Raw genomic sequence first — 25,061 nt, forward strand, 5'->3', positions numbered from 1 at the left:
ACTGTCTTTGTCGTCTCTAGAGACGTTTACAACCGTCCAGTGTGTCTCTGTATTTTGACTGTCTTTGTCGTCTCTAGAGACGTTTACAACCGTCCAGTGTGTCTCTTTAGTTTGACTGTCTTTGTCATCTCTAGAGATGTTGACAACTGTCCAGTGTGTCTCTTTAGTTTGACATACTGTAGTGTCCAAACATCGAGCCGGGATCAGTGGTGGTTGATCATTAACGGAGCATGGTGGGGGCGTCAGCCGGGGAGTCCAGCCACTACGCCGTCCAGCCCAGAGAAGGTTGCACACATCCGTCTTTACTCTTATTTTAATCACCTTTTAGCTTTCTCATCGTCTGCCTCCACATCAGACACAAGCCAGGTGAGTTCCACTCCACTTCACCCAACGTCTTCTGGGACTGAATCAGCGTCTGGACAGAAGTTTCAGTCAGTTTCAGCTAAAACAACCTGTAGTTTATACAGATATAGAACGAGTGGTGGAGTTAGAAGCTACTACTCTATAGATCCACAGATCCAGACTGTGTATATGAGGTCTTATCTGGTACTCGGTGTTGGTTGAGTCGTATGGTTCATGTAGTTCAGTGTATTCTGTGTTCTGTGTATTCAGCGTATTGCAGCTCAGCCAAAAACACTTCTGAAACAGTAACCTTTAGTCTTCTGGTAAACACAGCGGCCACATCGGAAACCTCAAGTGACTCTAAAGCTACTAAACGGGTCCACTGGTAGACAACGTCACCATGAATAACAACGTCAATACGCAGCTTTAGCCCGATGCATCGTAGCTCTGTGGACGACGATGTCCGTCCGTCCATCAGACACTTTGGTCCAGACTAAAATATCCTGATAACATCTGGATGGATTGTCTGACGTCTCCTGCAGCAGCATCAACAGGACAACATGATAAACCACTCTAGTTCCTGACAAGACAACTCTAAACCAACTACAGCTTCAGTTGAACGTCAAGATTAATGCTAACATACATGCTAGCATGCTATTCTCATGTGAACGTGTACCAGTAGGGCCAAAATTGGCCAAAAATTACATTTGAATATTTGTTCTAAAAAAACAACCTGATGTCACGGGAAGGTGTTTACGCCACGCAACAAAACTACGGTAACGGCCGCAGTTAGGTTTAGGCAACAAAACCACCTAGTTGGGCTTAAAATACAAATTTTATCCCAACCATGGTGTTTTTTCTAGACCTATGTAAAAAACGTTTGGAAACAACGCAACAAAAAACACAAACGTCACTAAAAAACTAGGGCTGTCAAAGTTAACGTGATAATGACACGTTAGCGCAAACTCGTTTTAACGCCACTAATTTCTTTAACGCATTAACACAACTTGTGATTTTTAGGTTGTAGCGGCTCAGTTTTAAAGCTAGAGTGAAGATCCTGGTATCATAGTGAACTAGAGAACCTGATGAATCCATCGGTACCAACCATGTCAGACTAGCTGGCACTCCAAACTTACGCTAAATTCTGGCGAGGAAAAACTGTCATGTCCATTTTCAAAGGGGTCCCTTGACCTCTGACCTCCTGCCCCCACGACCCGGCCCCGGATTAGTGGAAGAAAATGGATGGATGGATGGATAGATGGATGGATGGATGATAGATGGATAGATGGATGGATAGATGGATGGATGGATGATAGATGGATGGATGGATAAATGGATGGATAGATGGATGGATAGATGGATAGATGGATAGATGGATGGATAGATGATAGATGGATGGATGGATAGATGGATGGATGGATGATAGATGGATAGATGGATGGATAGATGGATGGATAGATGGATAGATGGATAGATGGATGGATGGATGGATAGATGGATGGATAGATGGATGGATAGATGGATAGATGGATGGATGGATGGATGGATAGATGGATGGATAGATGGATGGATAGATGGATAGATGGATAGATGGATAGATGGATGGATGGATGGATAGATGGATGGATAGATGGATAGATGGATGGATGGATGGATGGATGGATAGATGGATGGATAGATGGATGGATAGATGGATAGATGGATAGATGGATAGATGGATGGATGGATGGATGGATGGATGGATGATAGATGGATAGATGGATAGATGGATGGATGGATGGATGGATGGATAGATAGATAGATGGATGGATGGATGGATAGATGGATGAATAGCAACTTGAGATGCGAGACTGGAGGTGGAGTTGAGAGACGACGTCTACGACCGGATTGTTTTACGTTGTTTGATTTTGTTTTAAGCTCATTTTAAACCAATAAAAAGTTAAATCATCGTCAGATGACAGCCGGTGGGTTCCCAGATTGCATTTCAACCAATGCTTTCCGCCTCTTTTGGTCTCCACACAGACTGTTTACCTGCATTCAACCAAAGCCTGCTCCAATGTGATTGGTCGATACTACTCGGACTACAAACAGAAACCAGAACCGATACCTAAATCTGGTCCGGTTGCTGCAGATTCTATTGTTGTTGATTTATTCCTCGTTCACCGTGACCGAAGGTTACGTTTCATTTTCAGGTAATAATAGTGACGTTGTTCGTCATGAGGTGCGTTCAAGACACACGAGGCAGTTAATCAGATAACTTAGGAGCAGGAAATGTGTCCTTCGTTGGACGGAATTTGGAGGATTTAACTGCTGAATCCCCAAAACTCTCAACTCAGTAAATACCTCATGTCTACATTATGTTGGTCAGAGTATTTTTATGTTCAGGTGGTCAACAGTCCTTGATGTCTTGTATGATTTGGTTCCTGGTCCCTAAAGATCAATGTCCATTACCCAGCCAACATGGTTATGTGGGCACCACATGGGTTATGCTGGGGGTACCTGGGTACCGAGTGGGTATGGGCCCGAAATGGGCATCTTATCTGGGGCCCACTTGGGTCAACTAAGTAGGTCCCACATGGGCTCCCCATGTGGGCTACCTGTGTGGGTCCTAGTTGGGTTACTACTGGGAAATAAGTGCATGGGGCTAACATTGAAACTGTGGACAAACCCTCACATTTCAGCCCTTGTAGTCCCCATGTAGTCCCCACATAGAACTTAAAGCTGGGACCAAGATGGGTCTTGGGTATGTTGCCCAGTTGGGGCCCACAAAACACCCAGTGTAATCCTGCATGAAATCCATGTGGGCATTGACATTGAGTCGTTATGGAACCTGTGGACAATCCCTTATAGGGCCCATTTTCAGCCCATTTACTGCCCACATGTAGGAGACAAAAGATATTACAATCCCATCATTAGTTAGAAATCTAATAATGTGTTCTGGTAATCCTATATATGGTTCTCATGGTTAATGATGTGTCTTTGTGTTTTTCAGGCTGGTTGTTTGGAAATGAAGCTGTGTCTTCTTCTTCTCTTGCTTTGTCTCTGCTGTCTGGGACTAACTGTAAGAACAAACCTCCGTCTAGTAAACTAAATACTTTACTAGCTGTTTCATCAGAGAGTGAACCCTGTCTTCTGTCCTCCCGTCTTCAGGAGGACCTCAGTACAACAGCTCCTGATGTCTCCGTTCCTGTAGACGATGAAGAGGAGAAGGAGACGAAGGAGGATGAGGAGGTTCAGGGCTGCGGAGGAGGGCGGGTGTTCAGCCCCGAGGACCACCGGGCGATAGGGGGCGCCATCGAGCGACTGGGTTTACAGCTCCTGGAGAAGCTCCCTATTGGTCCGCAGCAGCCCAACGTCATCCTATCACCTCTCAGCCTGGCGTTGGCCCTCGCTCAGCTCACTTTAGGTCAGTGACACGATAACGCAGGAGGCGATAAGCGTGGATAAGAATGCCGCTGTTGCTTTTGGCGTGTCATGTGTACGCCATGTAGTCTGTACTGACTGCAATGTAAACACATCCTCGTAAATACGCTACGCTCAGAGCTAGAGACGGAGAAGAAAAAGAGAGACAGACTGCTGATGATGGACGGGTCCAACAAACACAGGACTTTAACCAGGAGGCCGTTTGGTTTTGGAAGTTACGTTTGTGACGTTGTTTTTTCCCGTACTTATTAGGGCCCGAACACCGACAACGGCGGGCCGCGAGGACCCTGTGTAAACGTGATTGACACAACGTGAGGTCATATTTATGTTTAAACGTTCGACAATTTCAGACAAAAAATATGAACTTGGTGTTCAAAGGTCTTAAAGTTGAGCCGAGTCTGAATGTAGAGCTGAACCTGACAAGCTGAGTCTAAGATTACCAAAGTTAACGCAATAATAACACGTTAACGCAAATTAGTTTTAACAGCACTAATTTCTTGAACGCATTAATGCAACGTGCAATTTTTTAGGTTGTAGCAGGCTTTTGGACATTCATCGGACATTTTTTGGTCATTTTTGGGTCATTTTTTTGGACATTTTTGGGTCATTTTTGGACATTTTTGGGTCATTTTTGGGTAATTTTTTTGGGACATTTTTGGGTAATTTTTTGGTCATTTTGGGGTCATTTTTGGGTCATTTTTGGGTCATTTTGGGGTAATTTTTGGGTCATTTTTGGGTCATTTTGGGGTCATTTTGGGGTAATTTTTTGGTCATTTTGGGGTAATTTTTTGGGTCATGTTTTGGGTCATGTTTTGGGTCATTTTGGGATCATCTTTTAGTCATTTTTGGGTAATTTTTTGGGGACATTTTTGGGTCCTTTTTTGGGTCATTTTTGGGTCATTTTTGGGTCATCTTTGGGGTCATTTTTGGTCATTTTTGGGTCATTTTTTTGGACTTTTTTGGACATTTTTGGGTCATTTTTGGGTCATTTTGGGGTCCATTTTGACAGCCCTAACAGTTAGCAAAATAACTATTAATTATGTTGAATAAAGATGTCAAAAGATGCCGTCCTTGCTGTGTTCAAATCCAATAGTGTCCTCTGCTCCTTTGTTCTTGCAGAGTGAGCAGCTCTGTTTCAGCTGCTGATGTTAAACTTGTTAACTTTAGGTTAACAGAGTAAACTGAGCTACGCAGGAATCTTGGATAAACCTTTTGATTTTACAACCTTTCCTCTGGTTTCACCGTCAGTACGCTGATAGCGTGGCAGCAGATTTAAAGTGAGGAAATGTTTGCAGATGTAAAGCCACATGTTGAAAAGGCTGCTCATGTTTATTCTGTATACGGTCCATCAGCTGTTCCTGTTTTATGAAACATGTTGATCAGATTGAATTTGTCTCTCAGGAGCTCGTAATGAGACGGAGAAGCTGCTGCTGGAGAGCCTCCACGCCGTCAGCCTGCCGTGTTACCACCACATCCTGGGAGGTCTCGTGACTCACTTCAGGAACACGTCGCTGGAGGTGGCGACTCGCATGTACCTGAGACCAGGTGTGTGTTCTGAGGACCGCTGAACCGCTGAAACACATCTATTGTACAATTTGTCTGATCCAACTTTTTTACATTTTCTCTCCCTTCTCTCTTTCTTTCTTTCTTTCTTTCTTTCTTTCTTTCTCTCAGGATTTGAAGTGAAGTTGTCTTTTGTTGAGGAATCTCTGGCCAGGTATCAGTTACAATCAGACCATTAACACACTGAATGAAGCTGCTTTTCATCAGAGTTTGAACATCCTGCACACACCTGAGATATAATGAGTGAATGATAATGGTTCAGCACAACATCTGGACCCAAATTCAGACAACTGAGACAAAGATGGACGACTAAAGACAATCAAAATGTTGTAAACTAGAGATCAGTGAGGGTAAGAGTCTCAGAGCAGGAAACTGACCAAACAAGTAGAGAGATGTGGGAGGAGAGGAGCGTTGATTTAGAGCTCCATATACTGGAGAGCTGATGGGTCAATTGGGAACAGCTGAGGGGATGAGGAGGTGGAGGGAAAGCTCTCTAGTGACGGCTGCTGGTCATGAAGGGAAATGGGTTAAACTGCTGAAGCTGGAGGAGATAATGTGACCAGTTCCAATCTGGAAAATAGAGAAATCATAAAAAAATATAAATAAGAAATATATATAACGACAGTGCAAATAATACTGCTGAAAAATATAAAAGATATATGCAAATAATATAAATGCACACATTTATAAAAATGCAAGAATAGTGTAGAATAAGAATATTAGTTTGAATGTTCTGTATAAATAAATGCCGTGTTAATACCGGAGTAAATGAGATTATTACACAGCTGAAATATTGCACTGTTTAGTCAGTATTGCACAGTTGGAGATATAATAAATTATGGGGCTCTAGCTCCTTGATAGGGGTAAAAATAATAAATATATGTTGTATATATATATATATATATATACAATCTAATGAACAATCTACTTACTTTCTGTTGTTGACGTCTGCATGACAATAAAGTACATAAATTAAATGTCAGTTCGAGTAAGTAAACACAGTAATAATGGATAATTTTCTTACGTCTCTACCGACCTCTTCTTTCCGTCCTGTTGTCTTCATGTTTGCTGTGGAAGTTAAGAGATGTTTTTCTCTTCAGGTACCAGTCGTCCCCCGTCCCGCTGGTCTCCGTGGAGGAGGTCAACCAGTGGGTGGAGAACGCCACCAACGGTCACATCCACAACTTCCTGGATAGTATTCCACACAACGTGCTGCTGATGCTCATGAACGCTGTGTACTTCAAAGGTGAACCATCTCACCAAAGACCAGTCAGTTTGGGGATTCATGTAGTCAGAGGGCCACGGTTCTGATCCAGTCCCTCCACGTTCCCACGCCGTTTAATGTCACACTCACTGCTCAATGAAGCTCATCTTTAAAGTGTAGGGTACTTATTTATGTATGTGTGTATGTATGTATGTACCTGATGATTTAAATATCCGCTGAGTTACAGACGTCTCTTTCCCAATGTAAGTCTATGGGAAAAAGTATTTCTGGGCCCAATAGCATCATTTGACGGACACGGAAGTTGTAGTACCGCCGTTTGGCCACTACGAAAGTTGGGATCGATGCTCGGCGTTCTTCCTGGAGGGTTTGGTTGCTGCCCATCAGCTGGACAGAGCAATCTACCAATCTGGAGGGAAAGGATGCCTTTATTTGACAGTCGTAGTGTAGGGAGACACCGGAAACACTGGGAGAGAAAGCGGTATGAGGTGCAACAAGAGTCCCTGGCCGGGAATCGAACCGTGGACAATGTGGTTATGTGGTCTGCTGTTAGGATATTGGGGTGCCCCAACACTGATCTTCATAGTGGATGCCAATTGTTGGAGATCATGGTCTGAGCCAAAAAGGACAACATCATCAGCAAAGAGTCTAATGCTCATCATGAAGTGCCAACTTAGTTCTTAAAATGCAAACACAGGTGATTTACTAATGAGTCCCCCCCCCCCCATTGTGTTTGTCAGGTGAATGGCGGACACGATTTGACCCCCTGGGCACCTCCAAGGGAGCGTTTTACCTGGACAACCAGAACTCGGTGTTGGTGGACATGATGAAGTCGGCCCAGTACCCTCTCCGCCTGCTGGACGATCCCGCACTGGAAGCACAGGTAGGTCACATCGGTGATGGTGCCGATTCTGTCCATCACAGTAGTGTCACGGCTAAACCAGCTTTGCCTCAATAGGGGTCTGTCCATACTCACACGGCTCTCTAGGGGTAACTACGAAGCTAGTCAGCCGGCATATGAAGAAGCACTGGGCTATTCGTTAGCATACCTGCAGCGGCGTGTAGTGTGGGCTGGCCTACCCGGTCTCCGCTTGCTACCTGCTCGCTGTTCCGAGTTGCTCGGCCAGCTCCCGACTCCGCCTCAGTCCCGTCGCTGGTGCGTCTGGGCGGCTCTGGGGAGAGCCCAATCAGCGGTGGGCCGACGGTCGGCCTCGTTCAATAAGTCTCGTTAAGACGAGACGTAGACCGAGACGTAGACTGAGACATAGACCGATACACGAAGAACTGTTGACAGCACAAACATTCACGGGGACATTGTTCAGTCATGATGTCACGTCGTCAGTCTTCTCAGGAACACTTTCCCTCGTGGGCTGCTGCTCCCAGTTTTCAAACCGGAACCAACATGGCGGCTCGTTTGTCCTGAAAATAGTTCACTGAAACGTGTTTCTGAAAACATTTAATGAGAGAAATAATCCAGGAAGTTGATGAATCTGTCTTTATTTTAGATCGACAACGGTTAGTTTAAAAGTTTCTCGAGAGTTTCCAGAGGCGGCGAGTCCTGTCGGACGCCCCTGATTTGCATAATGTATCCTAGACCTCAACTTTATGCAAATGAGGAGCGGCCGACGTGACGGTTCGTCTCTCGAATTGCGCCACCACGCTACCAGAATGCATTGCACGGCTGCTTACAATGAATGGGAAGCGTGGAAAGGAGAGCCAAGCAAACAATGAGAAATCTACGTTGATCACAACGGCTGCCGAAGAGGTTTTGCCTCCTGAATGAGAAACCCAGTAATGTTTTATATAAGAAACCCGTCTTTAAAGAGGAATAAAGAGGAAGTCCGTCTCTCTCTCCGGCAGGTTGCCAGTTTTCCCTTCAAGGGAAACACCAGCTTCTTAATCGTGAAGCCGTTGCCGGGCAGAGGAAACGTGTCGGCGGTGCTTCCCAGACTGAACATCTCCGACCTCTACAGACGTTTACCTCAGGAGAAAACGATGCAGGTCAACTTACCCAAGCTGAAGCTGCAGTACCGCCAGGAGCTCCAGGAGGCGCTGACCAGCATGGGTGAGAACATCAGCTCCACTAAGACTGAAGGGATGTCTGGATACCGGGACTCGGTATACCGACATGTATACATAGACGCCGCATTGGACGCTCCAGCCCGTTGCAGCGATACGTCAACGTGGGCGCCATATTGGACCAGTCTTTCCTGGTCCAATATGTCGCCCACGTTGTCCAGGAGTTAATGCGGCGTCTACGTATATACGTCTTTGGTCAGTTTAGCCTGAATGTGCCAAACCAGGAAGTGAATATGATCAAACTGAGTATCCTGATGCATCAACATACGTCAACCAACGATGTCGTGTTTCCTGTCTCTCTCTCTCTCTCTCTCTCTCTCTCTGATTCTCTCCATCAGGCCTTGGCTCTCTGTTTTCAGGTCCGGACCTTTCCGGCATTTCCGACCAGCCTCTGACGGTGGCGAGCGTCCGCCACGCCAGCACCATAGAGCTCAGCGAGGAAGGCGTGGAAGCGTCCGCCACCACCGTCGTGACCTCCATGCGTTCCGTGTCCCTCTTCTCCGCCAACTCCCCCTTCTTCTTCGCCCTCGTCGACGACGCCTCCCTGGCCCCGCTCTTCATGGGCGTCGTCACGAACCCCGCCCCCGACAACGACCCCATACCCCTCAGCACCATGAACGACCAACCGGCGATGGAGAACGTCAAGAAAAGAGACACAGATAGCGAACACTGCAACAGCTCGAGCAGCGAGGCGACGAAGGTGCAGTCGTGTAGCGTCGCCGCCGCCACCGAGAGGAAGCAGCTGCAGCCTGTGAACGAACTGGAGGGCGGCGATGGGAAGTAACGGCGAGAAGAAACCAGGCGACTCTGCACCGGCCGGAAGCTTTAAATCTGAAGGAATAGTTCGACTTGTTTTGGAAATATGCTTGTTGGGTTTCTCGCTGAGATTTAACTCTCCGCGTATTTCACAAATTGTCAAACTTCTCCTTCTCAGTAGATTCAGAGGATTCATTTTCCACATTGATTATGTTTTTAGCAAATTAGTCAGGTTTCTGATGTGATGATTAAAATAGGGTGTTTAATGATGTTTATAATACACTTATTAGGTTTTCCAGCTGATGAAAGAAGATTCTGTCAAACAGAAACATGAAACTCTTTCATTCAAAAACAACAAACCAAGTCGTGTATTATGATGTTAAAAGTCTTTTTCTTTCTTTGCAGATGTTTTATCTACAACGTGATGATTTTAATTTGATATTCAGTCACAGAAAATAAAACGTTGACACAATAAATTGATTTGATTTGTGGACGGAGAGCTTTATTGGTTTGAGTGAAGTTAACGCTTCAAGTGCGAGAAACGGAAACCAGTTTTTTCCCAGGATTGCAGGTCTCTTCCAGACTGGTTTAGGACAAAATTATGAACCAAAAGCTAACACTTTATTTAAAGGGACTATTAGTAAGAATCAGAAATGTGTTGTTAACAGCTTCACCTGTGTCCGTTAAGTCAACTAAAGTCAGCGTCCTGTTGCTGGCGCTTGTGCTCGCTCTACATAGACATGAAGGAGCATCTCTCAACACAGTGAGGAGACACACGTCAGCTAAAAGCACAATATCACTCTATATTTCAGCTGCTTGGCAGTAATGTTAGCTGACCAGACCAAGGTCTCTCCATGAATCAATGCTGATCCTAGTGTTGGCTTTTCCCGCCTCAGCCTCCCGACCGCGGCCGGAGGGAACGGGGGAGACGATAACGTTTCTCTCTGCGGAGCCCCGTCACTTCACAAGACACGGGAAACCTCTGTTGGTCTGGAGGAGCTGCAGCAGTTATTTCTGCACAAACGTCCACTGAACATTCACTAGATATTCTCACAGCTAAACTAACTCTTCTGCAGTGTGGAGTGAGCAGCATGCACGTGAGAGGTGGAGAGAGAGAGAGAGAAGGAGCGCGGTGTGTGAGTGAAGGCAGACAGAGGAGACGAGGAGCAGAGTACAGCAGAGATTTAGGTCTGCAGAGAGAGAGAGAGAGAGAGAGAGAGAGAGAGAGAGCGAGAGAGCGAGAGAGAGCGAGAGATTCTGATTCTGGGCAACGTGGAACTGTCCTGGAGCAGCCGAGAGGTGAGTGCTCTTTTACGCGCTTTGTTTGGTCACTTTGCGCTTTTACGCACAACTTTTGTCTTCATGATCAGCAGCAGCAGCAGCAGCAGCAGCAGTAGTAGTAATAGTAGTAGTAATAGTAGTAGTTTGTTCTATTTGACTGTTAGTCTAGTTACTGCATGAAAACGGAGAGCTGCTGCAGGTCTCCGTTTCCATGCAGCAAGAGAGAGAGCTGCTGCAACTTTGACATGAAGTGAAGCAGAAATAAATGTTTGATGAACCTGCAGAGATTCAGAAGTTCGTCTCATGAATTCATCTTTTGGCACAAAGAGAAACCCTCTCGTCTCTCGTCCTTCATGATATAATCAGTTTAATAATGGTTTTAACTCTCTGAAACATGTTGATCATGTTTCCAGTCACTGCAGAGATTTCTGAACTTTTCCATCTGAGCTGCCAACAAACACTGACGGGTTTATATAATAGATCTGATCTCAGGTCAGAGTCCTCTGTGTCTCACATTAAACAGACTGAACACATCAGATCCTACAGTGTGTTTTAAACATGTGATAAAGACATTAGAGTCATATCTCTGAAGATATAATGAGTAATATCACGTTTGGTATTAATGTTGATCAGATTCAGTGAGAGGTGAGAGGAGGTGACGGAGCAGCCGGAGCTCTGGGTTTGTTTGCAGGTTATTCGGGGTTGGGAAGACTTTTGGTGCCAAGAACATTTTGTGAGCTCCACTTAAAAAAAAAAGGAATAATCCCAGATGTGATATGAGAGAGCAGCCAGTGAGGACACATTCCTGTGAGCTTCAGAGACACGTTGCTGCAGGAAAACACACGTCTGCTGAGTCAGCAGTTCATCTTCTTCATCTTCAGTCTGCTGCTGCAGGACTCTGTAGGACTCTGCAGGACTCTGTAGGACTCTGTAGGACTCTGCAGGACTCTGCAGGACTCTGTAGGACTCTGTAGGACTCTGAAGGTCCGAATAAAGTCTGTTTATTAGCACTAAAACTGATCAAACTCTCAGTCTGTCCGGGTCTTAAAGGTCATAAAGGTCTTAAAGGTCATAAAGATTCCCTGGTCCTCTGTTGCCTTCACGCCGTGGTGATAATATCTGACATCAGAGTGTCACTGTGTTGCATTCAGGTGCTGAAACATCCAGAGCAGAGGACATCCAGAACTATTTAGTTTTATTGTTCTGGTTGGATTCCCTTCATCTGAAACAACTCTGAGAACAGTTCAATCAGTCATGTGGTTTCTCAACATCAGATTAACCAAAAAAGGAATTTCTTATTTAAATTATTTCGGTGTCAGAAAATGTAAAATATCAGAACATATTGGAATATAAAGATAAACTGTGATAGAAGATGAATGTGTTTTAGAGATGATGTGAGAAACTGATGGAGAGAAACGATGAGAAGAAGCTTCAGCCTCGGAGGTTATTCTGTTGGCTGGAACCGTCTGGGTTTCCCATCATGCATTGTGTGTGTGTGTGTGTGTGCGTGTGTGTGTGTGAGGTCCAGATGACTTCAGATGCTTTCGTGTTTGTGAAACCATGAGAACTAGGAGAGAACCAGGTCCAGATGTGTGCTGCAGAACAAAAGAAGCATTGTGTGTTTTACTGTGTTATAAACCAGCAGAGTAGTTTATACCACAGTGATGATATATAGTATAAACCTGCAGAGCTCCTGTTGGACGGCTGAACAGCTGCAGAGCTGAGATTATAGTTTTCTTCTTCTTCGTGGTCCTGACGGCGTCATCAGTTTACGTTTTGTGGTGAAGTTCCTGCTGGTTGTATAATTTTGTGGCGTTCCTCTGCAATCATCCATAAACACTGTGAGGCTGTGAGATGATGAAACTCTGACCGCCGTCAGATGTGAACGTTGATCCATAAACACTGAGACTGTCTCGCTCTGTCAGGCATGTTAGAGCTGGTTTGATTAGCCTTAAACACTCGAGGAGAAATCATGAGCGTTTGGTTTGATGCAGCAGATATATCACTATTATATATTATATAATATAATATATACATCAGAGCGGCACATACGGGTACGTCCCAAAAAGTCAAGGCCACGCCCCTTTTTGGGGATATTCTCTATTAGATATTATTTTATCTCTGTTGTTGTAGTTTTGTATATTCAACGTGCTTCGTGTCTCTTGACTGTTTCTATAGACACTAGGGATGTCACGGTACCAGACATCTAGTAGTCGATACCAACACCAGGGAATTTACACATCTTCATCATCATGTCTTCATGTTTGTCTTCCAGGATGAAGCGAACAACTTTCCTGCTGGTGTTTGGAGTCGTGCTGAGCTTCTGTCGGGCTCAGGTATCACATGATCTTCAATATTTTATAATCAATAAATCTTCTGTGCAAACCAACAACGTGTCGGTCCGTCTCTCACGTACACATAAAGTTCATATAAATACATAAATCCTTGAATAAAATGTCTCCGTTTACCTTTTCCAGTCTGACACGGGAGGCGAGGAGACCGGCGGCGGCGAGGAGGAACACGTGGAGCTCTTCACCACGCCGGCGACTAAGATGGGCGCCGCCACCTCGGACTTCGGCTACAACCTGTTCCGCGCCCTGGCGAGCCGCGACGCCACCACCAACGTCTTCCTGTCCCCCATCAGTGTGTCCGCGGTGCTGACGCAGCTCTCCATGGGTGAAGACAATAAAAACACACAACTAACTAAACCCAAACCGGTGCTTTGGTTCTGACCGCCACGGTGTGTACGGGCTCGTCGGAGAAACACTGGTTGAAACAGATTGTTGTTTGCTGCTCTCCGAAAAAACACAAGTCATCATCAGGTGGTCGGAGGTGTCACATGACACCAAGTTTACCGTTGGTTTTCATAATTACTGAACATGAAGCTGCTGAACAAGATTAATAATCCAGTCTGAGTTCAGTCTGGAAAAAGTCATGAAATGTTATGTATTGATTCGTGTCCAAAGACATACATTTCACTTTTTTTTCGTGATGGTCGTCAGCACCAGAAAACCGCTGTTCACGTCCCCGTGTGAAGCCACAAGTCAAAGCTGATCTATTTGTCGCATAACTTCCGTATTTAAGTTACAACACTTCCGGAGTTATTTTAACCCAAACCACGATCTTTTTTAGAGCTAACTAAGTAGTGTTTGTCACGTAACTTCAATAATTAAGTTACGGCATTTACAGAGTTATTGTAACCCAAATCAGGATCCTTTCCTAAACCTAACGAAGTAGTTTTGTTGCCTAACAACGTTGATCTTTTCTAAACCTAACTAAGTTTTATTTTGAAAAAGACTTGAGTGGAAATTAACACATACGTCTCGTGTTGCCAGATATTTGTAGGAAAACACAGAAAAAATACGTTGTTTAAAGTGCTGACCGTCACAAAAAAAGGAAATTGGTGTCTCACTAAACATTATCCCGTTTGTTCCTCAGGAGGGTCGGAGAACGCTCAGCGGCAGCTGTTCAGGGCTCTGAGGTACCACACCCTGCAGGACCCTCAGATTCACAACACCCTGAAGGACATGCTGGTCTCCGTCAGGGCGCCCGGGAAAGGCCTGAGTACTGCCGCTCGCATCTACCTGGCACGACGTGAGTTCATGTAGGAGGGCTGGGTGTAAACATCAGGGATCCACGTTATTCCTAAAACAGTAGACTGTTTTAAAGAAGTGGATGTTGTCACCGTAACGCCACCCATCCGTTAGTGGACTACGGATTTGAAGCCTTGAGTTTGGCATTTTGGTCGTCTCAATCTTGTTTTTTTGACATCGAGTTTTTCACCACAGACAGGCAGGCCTCGATCCTCCGTCTTTATAGGCACATACAGCGGTGTATCATCAGCGTATCAGTGGATATTAATTCCATGAACATGTATAATTCAGCCGAGAGATGCGTTGTATAAGGAGCAGAGGGCCAAGAACAGAGCCCTGAGGTACGCCATATTTCACCTCAGAGAATGTTGATGTTGTGTTATTGAAAGAGACACACTGAGTTTGTGGATAGATAAGATTGTAACCATGAAAGAGCCGACCCAGAGACGCCAAATTAGTTTCCTACTCTTTTTACTGATTAACTGTCTTTCAGGACGTGTGAAGCAGGACTTCTTCTCGCTCGTGGAGCAGCAGTATGGAGTTCGTCCGAAGTCCCTGCAGGGAGGAAATAGAGATATGAAAGAAATCAACGACTGGGTGTCTCGGGAGACCGGCGGGAAGGTGCAGCGCCTCCTGGCCAAGCCCATCCCCCAGAACTCTGGGGTGAACACCGTGAGCGCCGCCTACTTTAAAGGTACGTCATCTCGCCAGCTGGTTCGTCGGTTTAATCGTGAACCAGCTGAGGATGCTTGAACACCGTTTCCTGTAAACAGGGAAGTGGGTGACTCGGTTCGGTCAGAGCGCAGCAATGGAGAACTTCCAACTGGACGGCGGGCTACCTGTCCGCGTTCCCATGATGCAACAGGATAACTACCCCGTGAAGATGGGCATCGACCCAGATTTGAGCTGTACGGTGAGTGTTTTCTACTAAAACTGGTTTAAACTTCATTACCCATAATCCCTGTGTGGTGACACCACTAACCAGCCTGTGATGCTTGAATAAAGTCCTTCATCCCACTTCCTGTTCTCCTCCTCCAGATCGCTCAGATCCAGATGCAGGACGACGTCAGCATGTTCGTCTTCCTGCCCGATGATGTGACCTCCAACATGACGCTGCTGGAGGAAAGTTTGACCGCAGAGTTCGTCCAGGATCTCTCCATGACGCTCCATCCCGCCACGGTGTCCCTCGCTCTGCCCACGCTGAGGCTCAGCTACTCCACCGACCTGCTGCCGCTGCTCAGCGACCTCGGTGAGTCCAGACTGGCACGCAGACGGGGATTCTCAACAGATACAAAGAAAGAACAATATTGCACATATATGTTAAATTTGTATTCATATCTGTCTGATCCGTTAACTACGTCGTTAATCCATTTTTTCTTCTGATATATTGATTAATTGTTTGGTCAATATAACATCAATAACTTTGTTATGGAAAAAGATAGAGAAAGAAAATGTTCATTGCAGTTTCCCCTTGCCCAAATTGACGTCTTCTTTTTCTCCAAACGGCAAAGATATTGAATTTAAAATAATGCAAAACAAAAAAAGCAACACATTATATGAAATATAGATTGGAAAAAGCTTGAAGAAAATGCCTAAAACAAATTATCAGTTATCAAAATAGTTGCTGATTAATTTTCTGCTAATCAAATAATCGATTGACTGCTCGTTGCAACTTTAAAATAAAGTTAAACATCATCTGCAAACTGGATGATATGATATATATAATATATATATCATATACATCATATATATCCATATATATATATGGATATATATGGATATATATGATGCAACACTTGTTCACTGTCTACGAATGGACTCCTCCCTGCAGGTCTCTCTGAATGGCTCGCCAACACGGATCTGGAGAAGATCACGACTCAGACCATCAAGCTCGGCAGCGTCCATCACAAGGTCGTCATGGAGACGGCGCCCGAGGGGACCCATTACCCGACCGCCGACTCACCGGCTCACCTGTCCTACCGAGTGGACCGGCCCTTCCTCTACCTGATCCGGGACGAGGCGTCGGGAGCGCTGCTCTTCATCGGCAGGGTGGTCAACCCCAAGGACCTGAGGATATAACACACACAGCCCTGTACTTCTACCTTTGTGAGGACACTCATTGATATAACGCATTCCCCGACCCCGTAACCTCACCGTAACCATCACAACGATACGACGCAGTATTACAGCCACACTGAGGACAAATAAATAAATCTGAGATTACGAGAATAAAGTCATAAGTTTAAGAGAATAAAGTGATAATATTATAAAGTAGTAATGTTACGTGTTATTTTAGAGGGTAAATAGTGTGAAAATGAGGAACGTGGAGCATCTTGTGAAGTTCTGCTTTAGTTTAGGTTTCACTAATAACCAAATACTTCATCTTTTGGCTCATCATCAGCACATTATCATCAGTATCAGGACCTGGAAGAGATTATTAAAGAAACTGAGTTTATTCTGAAGAAAGAGTCAAAAGGACCTGATGAAGAAACTGACTCTTTAGAGGAGGAGGAAATTACTTTTATTCTACTAAAGTTATGACTATTTCTCGTAATATTACAAAATTTTTCTCGTAAAGTTATGACTTTATTCTCGAAATATTACCGACTTTTGTTTCATGAAATAGTATGACTTTATTGTCATTAAATTACAACTTTTTTCTTCTAATATTATGACTTCATTCTTGAAATCTCAGATTTTCTTTCCCTCAATGCGACCCTGATACTCCGTCGTACAACTAAATGCCTGACCCTTATCCTAACCTAAACCTAACTCAAACCTGAACATTGAAACCAACCACCCTGAATCAGGCCTTTGAGGCCTAAAGGTCCTCACTCTGAAGGTCTAAACACTCGGTCCCCACAAAGGTAGCTGTACCAGAACACTCACACACACTCTTAGCAGGTCCTAGGAGGATTTGCTTCGCGTTCCTGGTGGCAGATATTTACAAGGATATTTGATTTTACTTTTAACTTTTCACGATGAGACATGCATGATCATGTTAATCTGACAGAACACACTGACAATACTCTGAGCTCACCAAAGGATTGTTTATGAAAGAAACCGAATATTGTCATTTGTGTTAAAAGATAATAAACGACAACGAAATTAAACGAAACACGTCTCTCTGGTTCTGTCTGTTCCTGCTCCCCAGAGGATCAACCTTTCATGTTGACATCCTCAGAACAAACTTTAGTTTCACTTTAAGTAGAGCCGTCAAAGTTAACACGATAACGCCGCAAATTAGTTTCAACGCCACTAATTACTTTAACACAACTTGTGATTTTTAGGTCGTAGCAGCTCAGTTTTAAAGCTAGAGAGAAGATCCTGGTATCATAGTAAACTAGAGAACCTGATGAATCCATCGGTACCAACCAGGTCAGACTAGCTTGTTGTAAAGGAGGTTAAATAACGATCCAAAGTTATGCTAAATTCTATTGATTGATTGATTAAATCTTTATGATTGGAGCATATTGTTTTTATGCTAAATGCAGTATCTGTGAGGCTTTCTGGACAATATGTGTCATTATTTTGTGTTGTTCATTGATTTACAGTAATAAATATATACATAAAGCAGCATATTCTCCCTCTCCCATGTTGACAAATCTCCCTTTATGGTACATTATAACAGATAAAAAAATGCTCTGTTAAAAAACGGTTAAAATGTTCGAATTAATTTACGATTAATCACGATTAAGTCTGGACACCCATGTTATTAATCATGATTAAATATTTAATCCATCCCAGTTTCTCTTGTAAGAACCTTCATGTTGGATAATCCTGCAGGACAGTTCATGATGTAGTTTTGTGAAAATGCCGAACATAGTATCGCATCCCTGTGACAGGTCGGAGGTCAGGGTGCTGGATCGCAGAGTTTCAGCCTCACCAGAGTGAAACACAGACGTTGGGTTGTTAAGTTGTTATTTAACCTCCTTCACCTGGTTGGTACTGATGGATTCATCTGGTTCTCTAGTTTCAGATGATACCAGTAAAGAATAGTATTCAAACACAACCGTTATTCAGATTGATCAGACTGAAGCGTTTCTGTTCAGTCTGATTGTTTCTCCACATGTGGATCTCCGGTCACATGACTGGACGTTCTGCAGGAGGAGATGTTGGAACGACGTCGGTTTCGCAGGTCGACAATGAAGCCAAGATGATTTTCCATTCGACCGTTTTCACGCCAAGTAAAGAATCAAGATTCTTCTTCTTCTACACAGAATAAAGAGAAACTCTTCAACCGTCTCCTGAACTCAGAACGAAGGTTTGAATATCTGATCAATAAAACTAACAAGACGAAGAAACTGAAGAGTGGTGGAGCTGATTTACATCTATGTTTAAGAAGTGAGTGTGTGTGTGTGTGTGTGTGTGTGTGTGCGTGTGTGTGTGTGTGTGTGTGTGTGAGCGTGTGTGTGTGTGTGTGTGTGTGTGTGTGTGTGTGTGTGTGTGCGTGCGTGTGTGTGTGTGTGTGAGCGTGTGTGTGTGTGTGTGTGTGTGTGTGTGTGTGTGTGTGTGTGTGTGTGTGTGTGCGTGCGTGTGTGTGTGTGTGTGAGCGTGTGTGTGTGTGTGTGTGTGTGTGTGTGTGTGTGTGTGTGAGTGTGTGTGGTCACATGTGGTCTTGATTTTCCACGCAGTAAAGAGATTCCTGAGGGAAGTTTCTGAAATGTTGCCCAGAAGAAAAGAAAGTGAGCCGACACCGAGTGGAAAAACTGAGACAAAGAAGAAGAAGAAGAAGAAGAAGCTCAGCCAGGACACAGAAACGTACAAATATAAAACCTCTTTGTGATATGTTATAAAGTTATATGAAGAAGCTGTATACAATATCAATGCTGGAGGAAGAATTCACATCCTTTACCAGAGTAAAAGTACTAACAGACAATAGATAGTGAAAGCGTTACACGTTAAGTCAACTCAGAATGATTAAGAAGAGCCTCCATTAAAGGTCCTGTTCAGACTCAGACTCCAACACAAACTCCAGTGAAGCACCAAACCCTCTTGGTTGTATCTAGTGAAGCTGTTAAACAGTGTTGGCCGCGGTCGGAGGACGCGGGGGAGACCGTAGCTTTGGTCTCCAGGACCGGAGTCTCTGCTGTACTCGTCTCCTCTGCTCCTCTGCCTGCCTTCACTCACACACCACGCTCCTTCTCTCTCTCTCTCTCTCCACCTCTCACGTGCATGCTGCTCACTCCACACTGCAGTAGAGTTAGTTTAGCTGTGAGAATATCTAGTGAATGTTCAGTGGACGTTTGTGCAGAAATAACTGCTGCAGCTCCTCCAGACCAACAGAGGTTTCCCGTGTCTTGTGAAGTGACGGGGCTCCGCAGAGAGAAACGTTATCGTCTCCCCCGTTCCCTCCGGCCGCGGTCGGGAGGCTGAGGCGGGAAAAGCCAACACTAGGATCAGCATTGATTCATGGAGAGACCTTGGTCTGGTCAGCTAACATTACTGCCAAGCAGCTGAAATATAGAGTGATATTGTGCTTTTAGCTGACGTGTGTCTCCTCACTGTGTTGAGCGATGCTCCTTCATGTCTATGTAGAGCGAGCACAAGCGCCAGCAACAGGATGCTGACTTTAGTTGACTTAACGGACACAGGGGAAGCTGTTAACAACACATTTATGATTCTTACTAACACTCCCTTTAATGTTCTGTCAATGGAATAATCACTTCAGCTCTACTTGTATAAACTGTTCGGTACTTTTTAAGTCGTATTTTAGAAGTTCTTCACATATTGTGTGTTAAAATCTTTAGTTTTAAAGTAACTAAAGTTATCAGATAAATGTAGAGACTTAGAAGTAGAAAGTAGTGAGAGAAGAAAATACTCAAGTAAAGTACTGAAGTAAATGTACTTGGTTACCTTACATTACTGTATATTATATACATTAAATTCCCTTTATAGAAAGTATTAAAGCAGGACTATTATTCTATTAACATCCAGCCCGTCTCCGTGTTCACTAGAGGGAGACAAACACTCAGTAAAACCAGAAACACCAGAGACCATGGAAACATCCCAGTTCAGCCTCAGCAGCTCCGCTCTGCACAGTAAACAATCAAAATCATATCTACACTCATTTCTCTCTTTGAAATACAGTTATAAGTGAGTTTACTTTATTCATGTTCTGTAGAGGATGAAGTCTAGATTTTAATGACATTTCAGCTCCACTATTGATAATCTCATTAGACAATACAGACATATAGCAGCAGGACACCCAGACTGAAAGACAGTCTGCTTTATGGTCTTTATATATGACATTTATATTTATATATATATATATATATATATATATGACATTTATATTTATATATATATAAATCACCAGGAAGTCAATAAAGTAAATTATAATAATTTAAAAAAGTCATATGGGAAGATCAAACTAAACACACATTTAATAAATAAATAAATAACAGATCATATTTTACAAGCTGTTGTTAAAGTTCACCGTCAGCAGGAGGAAACAGTTTATTTTAACTGCAGCTGGACTTTCAGTAAAGATTAAAACCGGTTGGTGACCTGAAGTCCGGCTGCTCACATTCATCGTCTACGAGTCTGAAATAAACCTCTGAGTCGTCCAGGAGAGACGCTCACTTCCTGTTTCTGATGTCTTTCATATGATGAAACGGACCTTTACTCTGAAACTCTGTTTCCTGTCTGAGAAACTCTTCACTTCTACAACAAGTTATTTATAAAAACAGGCGACTGTCAGAAAGTAAAGGGTTACTACAGGACAAGTACTCCTTTCTGTACGCCACAATACTTCATTATACTTTAATTAAGTACGTCTACATCAAAACATTAAATACTAGTCGGACTATAAGACAAGAATACGTAGACGTTCCTGTTTACTCGTCAGTATGAGCCAAGTATACTTCTGTTAAGTGTACTCTCTTATTTTAAGTTTAAAAGAAATACACTAATAGTACACTTGAATAAACTTCTTTTAAAGGCAATCACCAAGTTGGAGGTGAAGAGCACAGACACACAATAAATAAAATGATTTATAATAAATTAAATTATTTACAAAAAATTAAATTATTTATAATAAATCAAATTATTTATAAGAAATCAAATTATTTACAATAAATCTAATTATTTACAATAAATCAAATTATTTACAATAAATCCAATCATTTATTGACCGTTTGACTGAATCCTGACGAGGAGAATCAGAATCTGAAGCAGCAGAAAACAGAAGAAACGTCGTCGTCGTGTTCAGAGATTTATTATTAAAAGTCATTCTGAGAAACTCTCAAAGTTTTACATTCATAAACAATAACCTCAGAACAGAACCACAACCACTTCACACTAATAATGTTTATACAGAACAAGATGCTAATATCATTTTATATAACCAGCTTTATAACTCAGACAATATAAATGTACGTTGACCTCATTTGGACGGTTTATTACTTTATAATAAAATAAACTTCTTAATAAGCGACACCCTGATATGATGAGATATGTTTCCTACAAAACTAAACATAAAACATTTAACAAATTCACTCCAAGAAAATGAACATAAACCCAATAATCTGACCGGAGAGACGAGGAGTTGTGGTTAATTAGTTATAGTTAGTTAGTTATAGTTAGTTAGTTAGTTAGTTAATTAGTTTGGATGTTTGAGGCTCAGAGAGGAGGAATTATTGTAGACTTAAATTGGAATTATTGTAGACTAAAGTTGGATTTTTGTAATTTGTGTTTAAAGTTCCATCTGGATAAAGTAAAATAAAAAATATATATAATAACTCATTTAATGAAAAGGAATCTATTACATTTTTTTTGTAAATTTTCTCTGCTTAAAAATATATATATGTGATTGTGATTTTCACAGTAAAAGTCTTGTTTTAATATATGTACAAAATGACAAAAAAACTATGATAACACCATTAACACTACCACCACTACTACCACTACTATTATTACTACTACTACTACTAGACCTACTACTACTACCACTACTATTACTACCACTACTACTACTACTACTACTACTATTACTACCACCACTACTACTACTGCTACTACTACTACTACTATGAAACTCCAATATATCCAACTCCACAGTTAAAGGTAAACTCTGTGTCATTGTCGGTAACATCAAACTTGGCCCCGCCTCCTCCTCTAGCTGCAGAGTGAATGAAGAGAGGGAGCAGCGTTATACAACGTTAATTTCTGATTGTGTTACTGTGGTTACGTTATAAAACACAAATAAACAACTATCCTGACAACGCTAACATGCTGATGTTTAGCAGCTATAATGTTCACCATGTTCACCATCAGCGTGTTAGCATGCTAACATTAGCTACTGATCAGTAAAGTCCAGCGGAGGCTGATGAATGGCTTCAGTTCTGCAGGTATTTGGTCATAAAGTATTGGACACATGTTGACCTGATGATGGCGCTAGAGAGGAAACGTCGGAGGATCAACAGAGTCAGTAGGATACGTCGTCTTGGAACCACGAATGTTTCCACCAAACTGTGCGCCAATCCATCGAGTAGACGCGGAGATATTCAATGGATAGTATTTATTGGTAGTATTGGACAATTTTAAAGTTTTACCGGATGATGCCAGATATTTTTCAGATAATTGTCTAATATTTATTGGATGTTTCAACTTCTTCTGTTTACTCTGTTACCATCTACGGATTTTTAAAAATGTTTTTAATATTTTTTGAAAGTTTTCAGATATTATTTCACATTTGAAAAAAATAAATCTTATCACATATTTTATTAATAATTTTTCAGACATTTTTCACAATTTTTTTCACATATTATTCAGAAAATATTTTTGGGATGTTTCAGCTTCTTCTGTTTACTCTGTTACAGTCTAGGGATTTTTGAAAATGTTTCTAATATATATTTTTTAATTTTTCAGGTATTTTTTCACAGTTTTTTCAGCTATTTTACAAAAATCTTACCACATATTTTACTAATTATTTTTCAGACATTTTTCACAGTTGTTTTCACAATTGTTTTGTCAGATATTTTTTCACATTTAAAAAAATATAAAATCTTATCACATATTTTACTAAACATTTTTCAGACATTTCTCACTATGTTTTTCAAATATTTTAGTAATATTTTCCAGATAATTGTCTAATTTTTTGGGATGTTTCAACTTTATCTGTTTACTCTGTTACCGTCTATGGATCTTTGAAAATGTTTCTAATATATTTTTTGAAATTTTTCAGATATTTTTTCTTTTTGTTTTCATATATTTTACTATTGTTTCTTCAGATGTTTGTCTAATATTGTTTGGATGTTTCAACTTCTTGTGTTCACTCTGTTACCGCCTATGGATATTTGAAAATATTTCAAATTTTTTATTGAAATTCTTCAGATATTTAAAAAAAAAAATCGTATCGCATATTTTACTCAGAATTTTTCGGATATTTTGAGACATTTTTCACAATTTTGTTCAAATTTCTTTTCAAATATTTTAGGAATATTTTTCAAATAAAAGTCAAATATTGTTTGGATGTTTCAACTTCTTCTGTTTACTCCATTACCATCTATGGGTATTTGAAAATGTTTCTAATATTTCTTTTGAAAATGTTCAGATATTTTTTCACATTAGAAAAAAAAGAAATCTTATCACATATTTTACTCAGTTTTTTGGTTATTTTTCACATATTTTATGAATATTTTTCAGATAATTGTCTAGTATTTTTTGGATGTTCCTTCTGTTTTCTCTGTTCCCGTCTTTGAGGGATTGGGGGCGTGGCCATGAGAGCCTACTCCGGATGACGTGTTGACGCTCTGATTTATGTCTGAAAAACGTTTCATAACAATCCCTCCGATAGTTGTTGAGATATTTGAGCCTGGACCGACGCGGCGGACGTCGGACTGACGCGGTGGATCGACCTGCGTTAGCACCTCTTCAGTTCTCCCGTTCACTTCAACTCAGGTTCCTTTGAGCAGCATCTAGTGGCCGTTAGAGGAACTGCAGCTGATTAAACATCAGATCCACATTCATGTTAAAAGTTTGTATAAAAATAGTAATATATATATGTGTGTATATATATTTAATATATCTCTGAGTTTATGTAGAAACACACCAGGAATCCCAGCGGACGGATCTGCAGACTGACTGATCCTCCACATGAAACACTCGATGCAGCTTCGTCAGCAGATTCCACGTTTCCCCTCCTGTACTAACTCTTCCTCCTCGTTCAGCTCCTCTTCTTCGTCGTCCGGTCGAGTCTCTTCAGGTCTTGACGCTCTTCGGTTCTTTCTCTTCAGGCGAATCGTTCGCCAGCTCGTAGCCTCTACCTCCCGGCGGCGGTTGCTGACGTCCTGCCCTCCGGCGCAGCACCACGATGGTCAGCAGGAAGCAGAGCAGACTGCCGCACACAAAGATCACCTGCAGGCCCAGAAACCTGCACACACACACACACACACACAAAGGGGGTCATGATGATGGAGACCAGGACTCTCCAGGGTCAGAACCACCTGCTGATACTTCAGGATCTCATCACTATGACAACCACTATTCTCAGCAGTCAGTCACAGACGGACCAGAACATTTACCAGACAAACATTAAGACAGAACTGCTGCTGAGAAGACCTCCAAGTATGGAGGACAGAACCTGCATAAATAAATAAATAAATACATTAAATAAATAAATAAATATGTCAATAAAATATAGCAAAATAATATTAAAAAACATTTAGCCATTAGTTAATTGATAAAATATAAAAACTTTTCTGTTTTAATTTGCTTCTTTATTTATTTATTAATTCCGTTATTTATTTACTCTTCTGTTTAATATTCCCTTTTATTTATTGATTTTAAAATGTATTTAT

General features: G+C 42.2%; 3 protein-coding genes across 3 annotated transcripts in view; 2 read left to right on the forward strand and 1 right to left on the reverse strand.

Moving 5' to 3' along the window:
* The first annotated feature begins 209 nt into the window (after positions 1–209).
* Positions 210–9,876, forward strand: LOC141752808 (alpha-2-antiplasmin-like). The gene is made up of 9 exons (XM_074610999.1): positions 210–366; positions 3,335–3,403; positions 3,493–3,748; positions 5,167–5,310; positions 5,440–5,482; positions 6,429–6,574; positions 7,291–7,433; positions 8,411–8,615; positions 8,968–9,876. Exons 2-9 carry the CDS (start codon positions 3,350–3,352, stop codon positions 9,411–9,413), a joined length of 1,437 nt encoding a protein of 478 aa, XP_074467100.1. The 5' UTR covers positions 210–366; positions 3,335–3,349; the 3' UTR covers positions 9,414–9,876.
* Positions 9,877–10,546: 670 nt separating this feature from the next.
* serpinf1 (serpin peptidase inhibitor, clade F (alpha-2 antiplasmin, pigment epithelium derived factor), member 1) lies at positions 10,547–17,377 on the forward strand. Its single transcript, XM_074610945.1, has 8 exons — positions 10,547–10,684; positions 12,942–13,002; positions 13,144–13,342; positions 14,105–14,260; positions 14,753–14,953; positions 15,033–15,172; positions 15,298–15,508; positions 16,091–17,377. The coding sequence occupies exons 2-8, from the start codon at positions 12,943–12,945 to the stop codon at positions 16,336–16,338; spliced, it is 1,215 nt and encodes a 404-aa protein (XP_074467046.1). The 5' UTR covers positions 10,547–10,684; position 12,942; the 3' UTR covers positions 16,339–17,377.
* Positions 17,378–21,462: 4,085 nt separating this feature from the next.
* slco2b1 (solute carrier organic anion transporter family, member 2B1) overlaps positions 21,463–25,061 on the reverse strand; it is a 32,041-nt gene continuing 28,442 nt past the window's right edge. Inside the window, exon 14 of the mRNA XM_074612238.1 lies at positions 21,463–24,634. Within this exon, the coding sequence (XP_074468339.1) occupies positions 24,463–24,634 (172 nt within the window). The 3' untranslated portion in view covers positions 21,463–24,462. The remainder of the gene's footprint in view (positions 24,635–25,061) is intronic.

This window comes from Sebastes fasciatus, chromosome 16 (assembly GCF_043250625.1).
Source record: "Sebastes fasciatus isolate fSebFas1 chromosome 16, fSebFas1.pri, whole genome shotgun sequence".
Taxonomy (NCBI): Eukaryota; Metazoa; Chordata; class Actinopteri; order Perciformes; family Sebastidae; genus Sebastes; species Sebastes fasciatus.